The sequence below is a fragment of the Euprymna scolopes genome, chromosome 37 (assembly GCF_053919585.1).
Source record: "Euprymna scolopes isolate OS-2025 chromosome 37, ASM5391958v1, whole genome shotgun sequence".
In the NCBI taxonomy this organism is placed as follows: Eukaryota; Metazoa; Mollusca; class Cephalopoda; order Sepiida; family Sepiolidae; genus Euprymna; species Euprymna scolopes.
This window is the reverse complement of record NC_136518.1, coordinates 28,383,824-28,398,827: the sequence shown is the minus strand read 5'-3', so window position 1 is coordinate 28,398,827 and position 15,004 is coordinate 28,383,824. Positions and strand designations below refer to the sequence as shown.

The window sequence follows — 15,004 nt, the reverse complement described above, 5'->3', positions numbered from 1 at the left end:
AACAGACTGTCACTTATAACTTCACCAGACATTTTTAAAGAATTTGCAGTTGTCTCAGCTCTTATAATATAATCAGTAATAGTTTCGGCTTCCATTCGTTTTAGAGAGGTCAGTTCAGTGTATAAAGAAATAATTTTGGATTTTCCTTTCGATAAATAATGCTCTCTCAATATGTTTAATGCTTTGCAGCCGTCATCCAGGGCTTCTCTCATTACCAGTGATAGACTTTGGTCATCTAAACACTGTATTTATTCCGCAAAGACAGTTGCGTTCTTTTCAATGAAGTCGGGGTCGTTTCTGTTTTCAGGTTGTGTTTGTAGTACTTTGTGTAGCTTTTGGATTCGTAGATATCCTAGAAATTTAACTTGCCACAATCCGAATTTTGATTCGGATCCATTGAAATAAAGACGCACGCTGGGCGCATAACCTCTAGAAGTGTAAGCCATTTTTAGTTTCAGAACAGTTTCAGATGGTTCGCTGTTACACACAAGTCCTGGGAGGTGACTTGTTTGTAGTAGACAGTTCCACAGAACAAAATATTCTTACCGTGTCGAGACGGAAAAGAACATGTGAAATTGCTCCAGAAAAGGTATAATATTTCTGAAGCAATTCTGGTTTCTGATTGGTTGGTAGCAGAACGTGAATTAATTTGATTTGTCAGTTCTTAGCAGCATCGTTTATAAATAGAATCGTCCGACTGTGTGGGATCATACCCCATTAAGAACACCAAAATATCGCAACATCATTTGGTATTTTTTTGTTCCATAGTTGTGTTCAGGTTTTCAATATTATTGGGAAACTCCAGCATGTGTCGCCATATGTTTTCCAATTGTAATCTTGGTATATGGATGGGTTGCATAGAGTATGATCTATGGCAGAGTAGGTGCCCGTTGCAAATATGTGTGTATTGTTGTTGTTATATACGTTCATATGTTTTGATTCATTATATTTTCAATTAATTTCATTTTTGGTTTGTTCCTTTGCTTCCCCATATTATATCTTGACTACTAAAGTCTCAATAGTATATATGGTTTTTGGAGATGATTGATCAGCTTGTTCAATTCAGTTTCACTGGGCGTGTTGTTAGGTGGTATGTAAATTGAGCATATAGTTAGTTTTATGTAAGGTCACAGATATGATAATTACTTGCATAGTTGTTTAGGTTAATCTGTCTTGTTGAAATTTTATTGTTTATTATTATTGATGTGCAACCAGATGCTCTGTGGTTGTGAAGATGTGGTTATTTATGTTTATGTGATGTTGCTTTCTTTTAAAAAGGTTTCCTGTAAACAGATTGCTGCAGGTAGAAGTGATGAGATGAGTAGTAATAATTCATGGGGATTTGCTCTTATATCTCTGATGTTCCATTGTAAGATTCTGTTTGTTGGCATGGATTTGATAGTCATAGAATATTATGTATATAGTATTTTTATTTGTAGCCATCACTTCTGGTCTGTTAATTTTTGTTAGGCATTAGTGTTTGATCTTCGGTCTTCAGTGTAGTCAACTCTGTTTTGAATTGAGGCTCTTGCTATGGACATTGAGCATGGTGTATTTATTTTAGTTTTTATTTCTTTGTTGAGTAGGATTTATTTTCTTTCCCTTCGTCAGCATTTTTTGGTGTCCGCTTTTTTTCTCCTCTACGAGGGTTTGTTTTTATGGGTGTTGTAGTACTTGGGTGTTTTATGAGGTTTTTAGGTTGTATTTTGGTTTGTGAGCTTTGTATGGTTATGTAATCGTGATTTATTTAACAGTTATTTTTTAATTCTTCTATTAGTCCCATTCCATTGAGTATTTTCATATCTTCCAAGTTTGAATTGGCTTTTGTTGTATGGTTATTTGGTTCAGTAGTATGCTGTATGTTTTTTATTTTGTTGTTATTGCAAAATATCTCGTATTTTCAACTAGGTTATAGGCTTCTTGTTAGGTTATATTTCTTGTATATTTTATTAATTTCTCTTTCTTCCACTTGTCACACTCTTTAGAATTTGCTCTACGGCCTTTTTGGCAATTAACATTTTTTTTCTTTTACACTTTGTGTGTCCTGTTATCTCCATACCTCATGCATACTGAAAGGCATGTACATTTTTCTCGATGGTGTATCTTTGGCAGTTGTACTATCTAATTGAATTTGGTATGTAGGATTTGGTGTTTATTTTTTCATACATTATTTTGATATTATTTGGGATTTGGTATTTGCTGAATGTTAGTATGTCGATTTTTGGCATTTACGAGTTCACCAGATCTTTTCATTTGCATTCTTTTGGCAACAATAACATTTTGATTTTTAAGATTAGTCCTGATCCCTTCCAAGGAGGACAGGATAAATTTAGTGCTTCTAATCACTCCTTTAATAGTATTCAGAGTTTTGTGGGGGTAGGTTTTGATTTTTTTGGTTGTCAAAATGTTTCCATTTGAAGATTTTTGTTGCTCGTTACTTCTGCTAGTAGTGTGCTGTTCATGTTGGACCATTTTAGGTTTGATATTTTTCTATTTTGAAAGGAGACACCTTTGTTATTGGTTCTCCTTAGGTTGCTTCAATTACTATGAAGTAGGGAAGGTTTTGGTTTTCTACTTCTGAGTCTGAACTGGTGTTGTTTGAGACTTTCAATGATTTCGTTTATGAGGCTTTTTATCTAACATTTATGCATTTTATCTTATTCACCCCTCTTGCTCCCCATCAGCCATATATATAGGAAGTGTTGAGAGGGAGAGATATTCATTGGCCTCAACACAGCAGGAATACAGGAAAAATATACTCGTCATTCTGGTGGATTCAAGCACCTGTATTTCTTCCATTTTTTTTCTGAAACCATCGTTTTTTACGAAAACCTTTGGCTTCTCAGAGTTATTTGGCAAGTTGATTGACCCTCCAGCAATCGCTTACTAAATCAGTTTATTGTAATGGGAAGTAGGAGCATATTTTCTTGTAATATTTGTCCGATTTAGTGCTAGAAAGAACTGATTGATTGCACGCGGCCTGTCAAACCACCAGTCTAAGCCCAAAGAAAAGCAGTATATTCTCAAAGAATTAAAAAGATAAAATAAAATTGTTTTTTTCCTATCAAGTTATATGAAAAATTAATGAAAAGAAAAAATCCAACATAATATATATTTACATATATTCCAACAGAAAATTAAAATATGAAATAATGCTAACCTCGGCCACATCACCCCTATCGTTCCATTTCACAGAATTCAGCAGTTTTGGTAGAGAATGAGGTAATACTAGACATGTATTCCTAGGAAGAGAAAAACAAATCTTTAGAATTTTATACTTTCAAATTTTTTCTAAATAAAGAAGTAACATATAAAAAGATAATTTCAAACTTAATAACAATATTTTACTTGCAAATAAAATAATATATAAGAATATTTTCTTGTAACTATAATAAATATATAATATTTTACTTGCAATTAAAATAAAAATATATAATAATATTTTATTTGCAACTACAATAAAAATACATAAGAATGTTTTACATGCAATTACAATAAAAATACAATAATATTTTACTTGCAACTAAACTAAAAATATATAATATTTTACTTGCCATTAAAAAAATATATATGATAAGAATTTTTTATTGGAAACTAAAAAAATAAATATTTTACTTTTAATTAAAATAAAACTAAATAATATTTTACTTGCAATTAAAATAAAAAATATCAGAATATTTTACTTGAAACTAAAAAAAATATGAGAATATTTTACTTGAAACTAAAATAAAAATATATGAGAATATTTTACTTGAATATGTTTTATTTGCAATTAAAATAAAAAAAAAATGAGAATATTTTACTTGCAATTAAAAGGAAATATATAATCAGAATATTTTACTTGCAATTAAAAGAAAATATATAATCAGAATATTTTACTTGCAATTAAAAGAATATATAATCAGAATATTTTACTTGCAATTAAAAGAAAATATATAATCAGAATATTTTACTTGCAATTAAAATATGAGAATATTTTACTTGTAATTAAAAGAATATATGAGAATATTTTACTTGTAATTAAAAGAATATATAAGAATATTTTACTTGCAATTAAAATAAAAATCAATAACAAGAATATTTTACTTGAAACTAAAATAAAAATATATAATAAGAATATTTTACTTGAAACTAAAGTACTTTAGTTCCAAGTAAAATATTCTTATATATATATATATATATATATATATATATATATATAGACATCCACATACAGTACTGTTTCGCTGTTTCACAGCTCATCAGTGCGGCTACACAGGCAACTACCTCAAGCCAGGATTAAAACCCGACCGTTTGTACGGTGTATATATATATATATATATATATACATATATATATATATATATTTTATGTATATATATATATATAAAAGATTATTTTACTTGGAACTAAAATAAAAATATATATTTTACTTGAAACTAAAATACAAACATAATACTTTACTTGATACTAAAATAAACATAAAATAAGAATATTTTATTTGAAACAAAAATAAAAAATATACATTAAGAATATTTACTTCCAACTGAAATAAAAATATATATTAAGGAAACTAAAAAAATATATATTTTACTTGACACTAAAATAAAAATATATAAGAATATTTTACTTGACACTAAAATAAACATATATAAGAATATTTTACTTGACACTAAAATAAACATATATAGGAATATTTTACTTGAAACTAAAATAAAAATATTTTACTTGAAACTAAAATAAAAATATTTTACTTGAAACTAAAATAAAAATATTTTACTTGAAACTAAAATAAAAATATTTTACTTGAAACTAAAATAAAAATATTTTACTTGTAACTAAAATAATATATTTTACTTGAAACTAAAATATTATTTTCCTTGAAACTAAAATAATATTTTACTTGAAATTAAAATAATATTTTACTTTAAATTAAAATAATATATATTTTACTTGAAACTAAAAAAAAACATTTTACTTGAAACTGAAATAAAAAATATATATTATACTTGAAACTAAAATAATATATAATATTTTACTTGAAACTAAAATAATATATAATATTTTACTTGAAACTAAAATAATATATAATATTTTACTTGAAACTAAAATAATATATAATATTTTACTTGAAACTAAAATAATATATAATATTTTACTTGAAACTAAAATAATATATAATATTTTACTTGAAACTAAAATAATATATAATATTTTACTTGAAACTAAAATAATATATAATATTTTACTTGAAACTAAAATAATATATAATATTTTACTTGAAACTAAAATAATATATAATATTTTACTTGAAACTAAAATATATAATATTTTACTTGAAATTAAAATAATATATATTTTACTTGAAACTGAAAAAAAATATGAGAATATTTTACTTTTTACTTTAAACTAAAATAAAAATATGTAAGAATATTTTACTTGAAACTAAAATAAAAAATATTTTACTTGAAACTAAAATAAAAAATATTTTACTTGAAACTAAAATAAAAAATATTTTACTTGAAACTAAAATAAAAAATATTTTACTTGAAACTAAAATAAAAAATATTTTACTTGAAACTAAAATAAAAAATATTTTACTTGAAACTAAAATAAAAAATATTTTACTTGAAACTAAAATAAAATTGAAACTAAAATAATATATTTTACTTGAAAGTAAAATAATATATATCTTACTTGAAACTAAAATAAAACATTTTACTTGAAACTGAAAGAAAAAATATATTTTACTTGAAACTGAAAGAAAAAATATATATTTTACTTGAAACTAAAATAGAAATATATAACAATATTTTACTTGAAACTAAAATAATATATAATATTTCACTTGAAACTAAAATAATATATAATATTTCACTTGAAACTAAAATAATATATAATATTTCACTTGAAACTAAAATAATATATAATATTTTACTTAACACTAAAATAATATATATTTTACTTAACACTAAAATAATATATATTTTACTTAACACTAAAATAATATATATTTTACTTAACACTAAAATAATATATATTTTACTTAACACTAAAATAATACATATTTTACTTAACACTAAAATAATACATATTTTACTTAAAGCTAAAATAATATATATTTTACTTACAACTGAAATAAAACATTTTACTTGAAACTGAAATAAAAAAATATATAATATTTTACTTGAAACTAAAATAGAAATATATAACAATATTTTACTTGAAATTAAAATAATATATAATATTTTACTTGAAACTAAAATAAAAATATGACAAGAATATTTTACTTTAAACTAAAAAAAATATATAAGAATATTTTACTTTAAACTAAAAAAAATATATAAGAATATTTTACTTTAAACTAAAAAAAATATATAAGAATATTTTACTTTAAACTAAAAAAAATATATATAAGAATATTTTGCTTTAAACTAAAAAAATATATAAGCATATTTTACTTTAAACTAAAATAAAAATATATATATTTTACTTTAAATTAAAATAAAAATATATAATATTTTACTTGAAACTAAAATAAAAATATATAATAAGAATATTTTACTTGAAACTAAAGTATGTTGCTTTAGTTCCAAGTAAAATATTCTCATATTATATTCTACATACAACATGTGACCACATGTGCTTTTACTTTTCCCTCATCAGCCGCTAACCAGAGGTGATGACACAGTTTCGGTGGCTAAAGCGGGACTGCCACCCCTGGCGCCACCAGCAGCTATTGCTGCTGGGCAAAGCAATAAATAGGATATAAAAAAAAAAAAAATTACCTGGCATATTCAAGCAGAGGAAAAACGCTGTTTTTAACTTTTTCATTTTTATTTTTAACTTTAATTAAAATTTTATTTATTAATTTTTCTCTTTAATTTCCCTTTTTTCCTTCCTTTCCCCCCTTCCTTCTTTTTCTTTCCTCCCTCTCTTTTTTTTTTCCAGAGCAGCCCGAGAACGGAAGAAGTGGACAATATTATGCTCTCTTTGCAAATATCTTCGAATTGCGCCAGATCCAGCATGACGCCTGTCTAACAATTGTTTGCAGGCGACATTTTTGTTTTTTAAAATCCCTTCCAGTGACGCCTATTTTCGAAAGAAGCGAAATGGTGGAGTGTCCTAAAAATCCTCGACATCCAACCTCGATAGGCATCACATTGCACATCCATCCCTTTTCTATACACTCGGCACGCACGCATTCGTACCGATCTTTCTTTTCTATATATATATAAGCATATTTTACTTGAAACTAAAATAAAAAAATATATTTTACTTTAAACTAAAATACAAACATAACACTTTACTTGATACTAAAATAAAAATATACATTAAGAATATTTACTTCCAACTGAAATAAAAATATATATTAAGGAAACTAAGCAAAAATATATTTTACTTGAAACTAAAATAAAAATATATAATATTTTACTTGACACTAAAATAAAAATGAGAATATTTTACTTGATACTAAAATAAAAATATATAAGAATATTTTACTTTAAACTAAAATAAAAATATAAGAATATTTTACTTTAAACTAAAATAAAAATATATAAGAATATTTTACTTGAAACTAAAATAAAAATATATAATAATATTTTACTTGAAACTAAAGTATGTTGCTTTAGTTCCAAGTAAAATATTCTCATATTATATATATATATATATATATATATATATATATATATATATATAAGAATATTTTACTTGGAACTAAAGTAAAAATATACAAGCATATTTTACTTGGAACTAAAATAAAAAAAATATATTTTACTTGAAACTAAAATACAAACATAATACTTTACTTGATACTAAAATAAAAATATAAATATTTTATTTGAAACTAAAATAAAAATACATAACGAGAATATTTTCCTTAAAACTAAAATAAAAAATATACATTAAGAATATTTACTTCCAACTAAAATATAAATATATATTAAGGAAACTAAAAAAAATATATTTTACTTGAAACTAAAATATTATATATTTTACTAGACACTAAAATAAAAATGAGAATATTTTACTTGACACTAAAATAAAAATGAGAATATTTTACTTGACACTAAAATAAAAATGAGAATATTTTACTTGACACTAAAATAAAAATGAGAATATTTTACTTGAAACTAAACTAAAAAATATATAAGAATATTTTACTTGAAACTAAAATAAAAATATTTTACTTGAAACTAAAATAAAAATATTTTACTTGAAACTAAAATAAAAATATTTTACTTGAAACTAAAATATATTTTACTTGAAACTAAAATATATTTTACTTGAAACTAAAATATATTTTACTTGAAACTAAAATAAAAAATATTTTACTTGAAACTAAAATAAAATATTTTACTTGAAACTGAAAGAAAAAATATATATTTTACTCGAAACTAAAATAGAAATATATAACAATATTTTACTTGAAACTAAAATAATATATATTTTTTTACTTGAAACTAAAATAATATATATTTTACTTAACACTAAAATAATATATATTTTTTTACTTGAAACTAAAATATTTTACTTAACACTAAAATAATATATATTTTACTTAACACTAAAATAATATATATTTTACTTAACACTAAAATAATATATATTTTACTTAACACTAAAATAATATATATTTTACTTAACACTAAAATAATATATATTTTACTTAACACTAAAATAATATATATTTTACTTAACACTAAAATAATATATATTTTACTTAACACTAAAATAATATATATTTTACTTAACACTAAAATAATATATATTTTACTTAACACTAAAATAATATATATTTTACTTAACACTAAAATAATATATATTTTACTTAACACTAAAATAATATATATTTTACTTAACACTAAAATAATATATATTTTACTTAACACTAAAATAATATATATTTTACTTAACACTAAAATAATATATATTTTACTTAACACTAAAATAATATATATTTTACTTAACACTAAAATAATATATATTTTACTTAACACTAAAATAATATATATTTTACTTAACACTAAAATAATATATATTTTACTTAACACTAAAATAATATATATTTTACTTAACACTAAAATAATATATATTTTACTTAACACTAAAATAATATATATTTTACTTAACACTAAAATAATATATATTTTACTTAACACTAAAATAATATATATTTTACTTAACACTAAAATAATATATATTTTACTTAACACTAAAATAATATATATTTTACTTAACACTAAAATAATATATATTTTACTTAACACTAAAATAATATATATTTTACTTAAAACTAAAATAATATATATTTTACTTAAAACTAAAATAATATATATTAAAACTGAAATAAAACATTTTACTTGAAACTGAAATAAAAAAAATATATATTTTACTTGAAACTAAAATAGAAATATATAACAATATTTCACTTGAAATTAAAATAATATATAATATTTTACTTGAAACTAAAATAAAAAAATATATTTTACTTGAAACTAAAATAAAAATATAACAAGAATATTTTACTTTAAACTAAAATATATAAGAATATTTTACTTTAAACTAAAATATATAAGAATATTTTACTTTAAACTAAAATATATAAGAATATTTTACTTTAAACTAAAATATATAAGAATATTTTACTTGAAACTAAAATATATAATATTTTACTTGAAACTAAAATATATATTTTACTTGAAACTAAAATATATAATATTTTACTTGAAACTAAAATAAAAATATATAATACTTTACTTGAAACTAAAATAAAAATATATAATACTTTACTTGAAACTAAATAAAAATATATAATAATATTTTACTTGAATCTAAAATAAAAATATATAGCAAGAATATATGATTGATTGATTGGTTTACGGCATATCAACCTATGTGGTCATTTAATGCCAGTCTTTTTTTATACATTAATAGTTATAAGTTTTATGTACTGTTAAGAGAAATGGCTATACCCCCTTCCTCTTTATTTATGATATATATATATATATATATATATATATATATATATATATATATTAATCAAGCAGACAACCCCCCCTCACACACACACACACACACACACACACACACACACACACACACACACACACACACACACTCTCATATCACAATCAGTCGTAGTTAAAGCAAGACCAGACGGGATGACCCAGTTTTCCGTGTTGTTATGACAACAGTATATCGAGATGACACACCCCCACCCCAGCCTTGAGCGGATGTAATTGATACAACATCCCCATCCCCAACCGGTCTGGAAGCAAAGAAAAAGCGGGAAATTTAATCAGTCGGACTGAGAGCGCAGATGCGATCACACGCATGGCGATTCTTCTCTTCAACTTATAGACACTGCGGCCCAGGTCGCATGGTGAAAAATACCAGTCGACTCACATCGCGCCGATAAGGAAACAATGGATATACCTTGGCATGAGATAGTTGGACTGAGATCGCACGGTGAAGAAAAAAACCTCGTCGACTCACATCGCGCCGATAAGGAGACAATGGTCATACCTTGGCACGCAACGGTTGGAATTTAAAAGTTAGTCATGAGAATTGCTTATCAACAAACAAAAGGGAAAGAAAAACGAAAAGCAAGAAACGATTATCTGTGAAACTTCACGCCGTCGGAATACGGACCAGCAACTCCGGAAAAAGGAAAGATAAGTACACTTTTCAAATTGTCCAACTCCCATCTCGTACAAATAGCTAACAAAGTTGAACTATTATGTGCCTCATATAAAAAGAAAAAGAAAGAGATAAAGAAGCAACTCTCTAAATAATTCTCCCCATCACTGGACCCTCCCTTTGGCTGGCCCATGAACAATCTATTATTGACTCCTAGAAAAAAAAAAGTAGTGAAAAGAGAATCTTTATTTTCTTGAAATTTCTCATTATAAACCCCCCCCCACTGGAACATTACTTACGCACCTCATTGATTTCCAATTGAAAAAAAAAAAGGAAAAGAGAATAAGAGACGATATTCTTTGAACAATTATAAGTATCACATATCCCCCCCTTTCTTTATCTCATAACATTGTCTGCATGATTTTTTTTTTGTTTGAATTATTGTCTTGTTGCCCTGTTTTGTTTTCCGTTATTTTCTTTCCAGCCTTGTTTTATAAATAAATTGTCATGTTTATAACACTTATATAAATGTCGTCGTGTTCCTCATCATTTTTCGTTGCCTTGCATTTGTTAACATAAATGTCACCGAAGTATTCCACGACGATATCACTGATCCGAAATGGACAGGTGCTATCTCGGCTGAATAACTTTCAGCTGGCACCCTATATTTAATTTTTTCAAGACACGCTCTCGGTGTTGGAATCTTCTTAGGAGACCCCTACCCGAGGGTACCGTCACATAGGGGCTCGCTGGAGATCAGTCATACACCAAGCAAGTGTGGTCTCCTTGCTTGAACAAAAATCCTCGTTGGAGTGCGTAGACATTGTACACGGACAATAAGGCAAAATGATGGACACCGACAAATTCCTTAAAAACCCATCTCGAGATAAATTATATAGGTTAAAAAAAGATGATCTAATAGTAATAGGAAAAAAATTAGACTTAGAGGTTAGGGGAGCTATGAGGAAAAGCCAATTGATGAGAATAATAGCTGAGCATATGGTAGACAATGACATCTTCGATGAAGAAATGCTGAAAGATTTACCAGCGGAGAAAACGACCATGACTCATGATCAGGTCGAATTAGAGAAAGCCAGAATAATGGCGAAAGCAGAAATAGAAAAAGGATGAGCAAATTAAGTATAGCTTATCAACCACAGCAAGTCGGACAAAACAGATTCGACATAACTAAACAAGTGCGACTGATCCCAAAATTTGTAGAAAAGGAAGCTGACGATTACTTTGCGCACTTTGAGAAGACCGCCCTAAATATGAACTAGCCAAGAGAATGTTGGGCAATGTTGGACAAACAGCATTAAGTGGTAAAGCCCAAAAGACATATGTGGCACTTCCAGCAGAAGACTGTGCCGATTATGAATTAGTAAAAGAAGCATTTCTTAAAAGTTATGAACTTGTTCCACAAGCTTATCAACAGAAGTTCAGAAACTTAAAGAAAAGCGAGGGACAGACATATGAAGAGTTCATTAAACTTAAAGAGAATTATTTCAATCAGTGGTGCAATGCCAAAAACATAGAGGGTGACTTCAACAAATTGAAACAACTCATGTTAATTGAGTAATTTCAAAACTGCATACCTGATGACATGAGGATACACCTGACTGTTAAAAAGGCTGAAACGGCAATCGATATAGTGACGTCAGCCGACGAATACGTGTTAACTCACAAGAGAAGCAGGGCAAAACCACAGGGACCCATGCAGTCACAGGTCAGGGAACATTGCACAGTAAAGGCACTGTACGACAATCCGCGGGTACCCATTAGAAATCCCCTCAACACAACCAACCGACCCCACACACACACACTCTCATATCACAATCAGTCGTAGTTAAAGCAAGACCAGACGGGATGACCCAGTTTTCCGTGTTGTTATGACAACAGTATATCGAGATGACACACCCCCACCCCAGCCTTGAGCGGATGTCATTGATACAACATCCCCATCCCCAACCGGTCTGGAAGCAAAGAAAAAGCGGGAAATTTAATCAGTCGGACTGAGAGCGCAGATGCGATCACACGCATGGCGATTCTTCTCTTCAACTTATAGACACTGCGGCCCAGGTCGCATGGTGAAAAATACCAGTCGACTCACATCGCGCCGATAAGGAAACAATGGATATACCTTGGCATGAGATAGTTGGACTGAGATCGCACGGTGAAGAAAAAACCCGTCGACTCACATCGCGCCGATTAGGAGACAATGGTCATACCTTGGCACGCAACGGTTGGAATTTAAAAGTTAGTCATGAGAATTGCTTATCAACAAACAAAAGGGAAAGAAAAACGAAAAGCAAGAAACGATTATCTGTGAAACTTCACGCCGTTGGAATACGGACCAGCAACTCCGGAAAAAGGAAAGATAAGTACACTTTTCAAATTGTCCAACTCCCATCTCGTACAAATAGCTAACAAAGTTGAACTATTATGTGCCTCATATAAAAAGAAAAAGAAAGAGATAAAGAAGCAACTCTCTAAATAATTCTCCCCATCACTGGACCCTCCCTTTGGCTGGCCCATGAACAATCTATTATTGACTCCTAGAAAAAAAAAAAGTAGTGAAAAGAGAATCTTTATTTTCTTGAAATTTCTCATTATAACCCCCCCCCCCCCGGAACATTACTTACGCACCTCATTGATTTCCACTTGAAAAAGAAAAGGAAGGAAAAGAGAATAAGAGACGATATTCTTTGAACAATTATAAGTATCACATATCCCCCCCCCTTTCTTTATCTCATAACATTGTCTGCATGATTTTTTTTTTGTTTGAATTATTGTCTTGTTGCCCTGTTTTGTTTTCCGTTATTTTCTTTCCAGCCTTGTTTTATAAATAAATTGTCATGTTTATAACACTTATATAAATGTTGTCGTGTTCCTCATCATTTTTTGTTGCCTTGCATTTGTTAACGTGAATGTCACCGAAGTATTCCACGACGATATCACGGATCCGAATTTGGACAGGTGCTATCTTGGCTGAATAACTTTCAGCTGGCACCCTATATTTAATTTTTTCAAGACGCGCTCTCTGTGTTGGAATCTTCTTTGGAGACCCCTACCCAAGGGTACCGTCACAGTACATATATCTGGTGTTCAGTGTATGTTTATATAGTTAGATAAGGTATTGTTTTTTTTGGGTTTTTTTCTTGAATAACCCTGTTATCTTTAAACATTTGAGAAGAGTAGTTGGGTCTACATGAATGAATATGTCCTTTACAGTTTTTTCATTATATAGATTCAGTCGGTTTGTTTTCAAGTCTTCACATCTTATTAATATATGATTGACGGTGTATGGTTCCTGGCAGGGTATGCAGAGTGGAGCTTCTTTTTTGAGTAGGTAGGAGTGTGGTATAGATGTATGACCTATTTGGAGTCTTGTTATTATAACTTCCTCTTTTCTGGTCATTCTTTTGTTTGGTTTCTGTTTTCCTATGGTTTCCTTGATTTGGTATAGCTTGTTTTTAGTACAGGAGTTCCACGACTTTTGCCATGTGTTTCTAATATATTTGTTAATGATTTGTTTTAGGTCAGTATGAGGGATCTTATCTTTGGTTGTAGTCAAATTTAATGCTTTTGCTGCTTTGTCAGCTCTGTCATTGCCCTTTATGTTGATATGACTGAGTATCTAACAATAAAGGATGTTTTTATCGTTAGGAATATCAATTTTATTTAGGGTTTTCGTGATTATTGGGTTCGTTGGTTTCCTGTTTTCCAGTGTTTTGAGTACTGATTTGGCATCTGAACAGATAATGAATTGTTTATCTTTAGAGGATTCTATAAGATCAAGTGCCATACCAATGGCCGATACTTCGGCACTGTAGATGGATGCTTTGTCTGGTAATCTTTTGATTAGGATTGTTTTATTATGTATGGCTGCACATCCAACATTGTCTCCATCTTTTGAACCATCTGTATAAATTGTAGAGTGTTTGGAATATTATCTTTAATTATTTCAAATTTTTCTTGATAGATGATTGGATTGGCTTTTGTTTTAGGATACTTAATTAGGTCTGATAAGTTTTACAGATTCGTGCATTGTTGCAATGTGTATTTGGGCTTTATTTATGGATTCTTCCATACGTAGGCTAAATGGTTTTATAGCATTTTCTTTTCTATCAAAGAGGTTTTTGTATTGGGAGTGAAAGACACATTTATAGGCAGGATTAGTTGGACATGAAGCCAATTTTGTATAATATTGTAGTCCTAGTTTTTCTCTCCTAAGTGACAATGAGGGTTCATCTGTTTCTACATATAAGCTTTCCACTGGGGCGATGCTAAAAAGTGACAGACAGGATGCTTTCTTGTGGTACACCTGTTTCTTGCTTTTTACTGATGGATAGGGTATCACCTAATCGTACATTAAGTATCT

At 27.5% G+C, this 15,004-nt stretch overlaps 1 protein-coding gene across 1 annotated transcript in view; it reads right to left on the bottom strand.

Annotated features, from left to right (window-relative positions):
* Positions 1-15,004, bottom strand: part of LOC145261114 (phosphatidylinositol 4,5-bisphosphate 3-kinase catalytic subunit alpha isoform-like) — a 310,781-nt gene that overhangs the window by 145,683 nt on the left and 150,094 nt on the right. Inside the window, exon 12 of the mRNA XM_080119338.1 lies at positions 3,161-3,242. Within this exon, the coding sequence (XP_079975464.1) occupies positions 3,161-3,242 (82 nt within the window). The remainder of the gene's footprint in view (positions 1-3,160; positions 3,243-15,004) is intronic.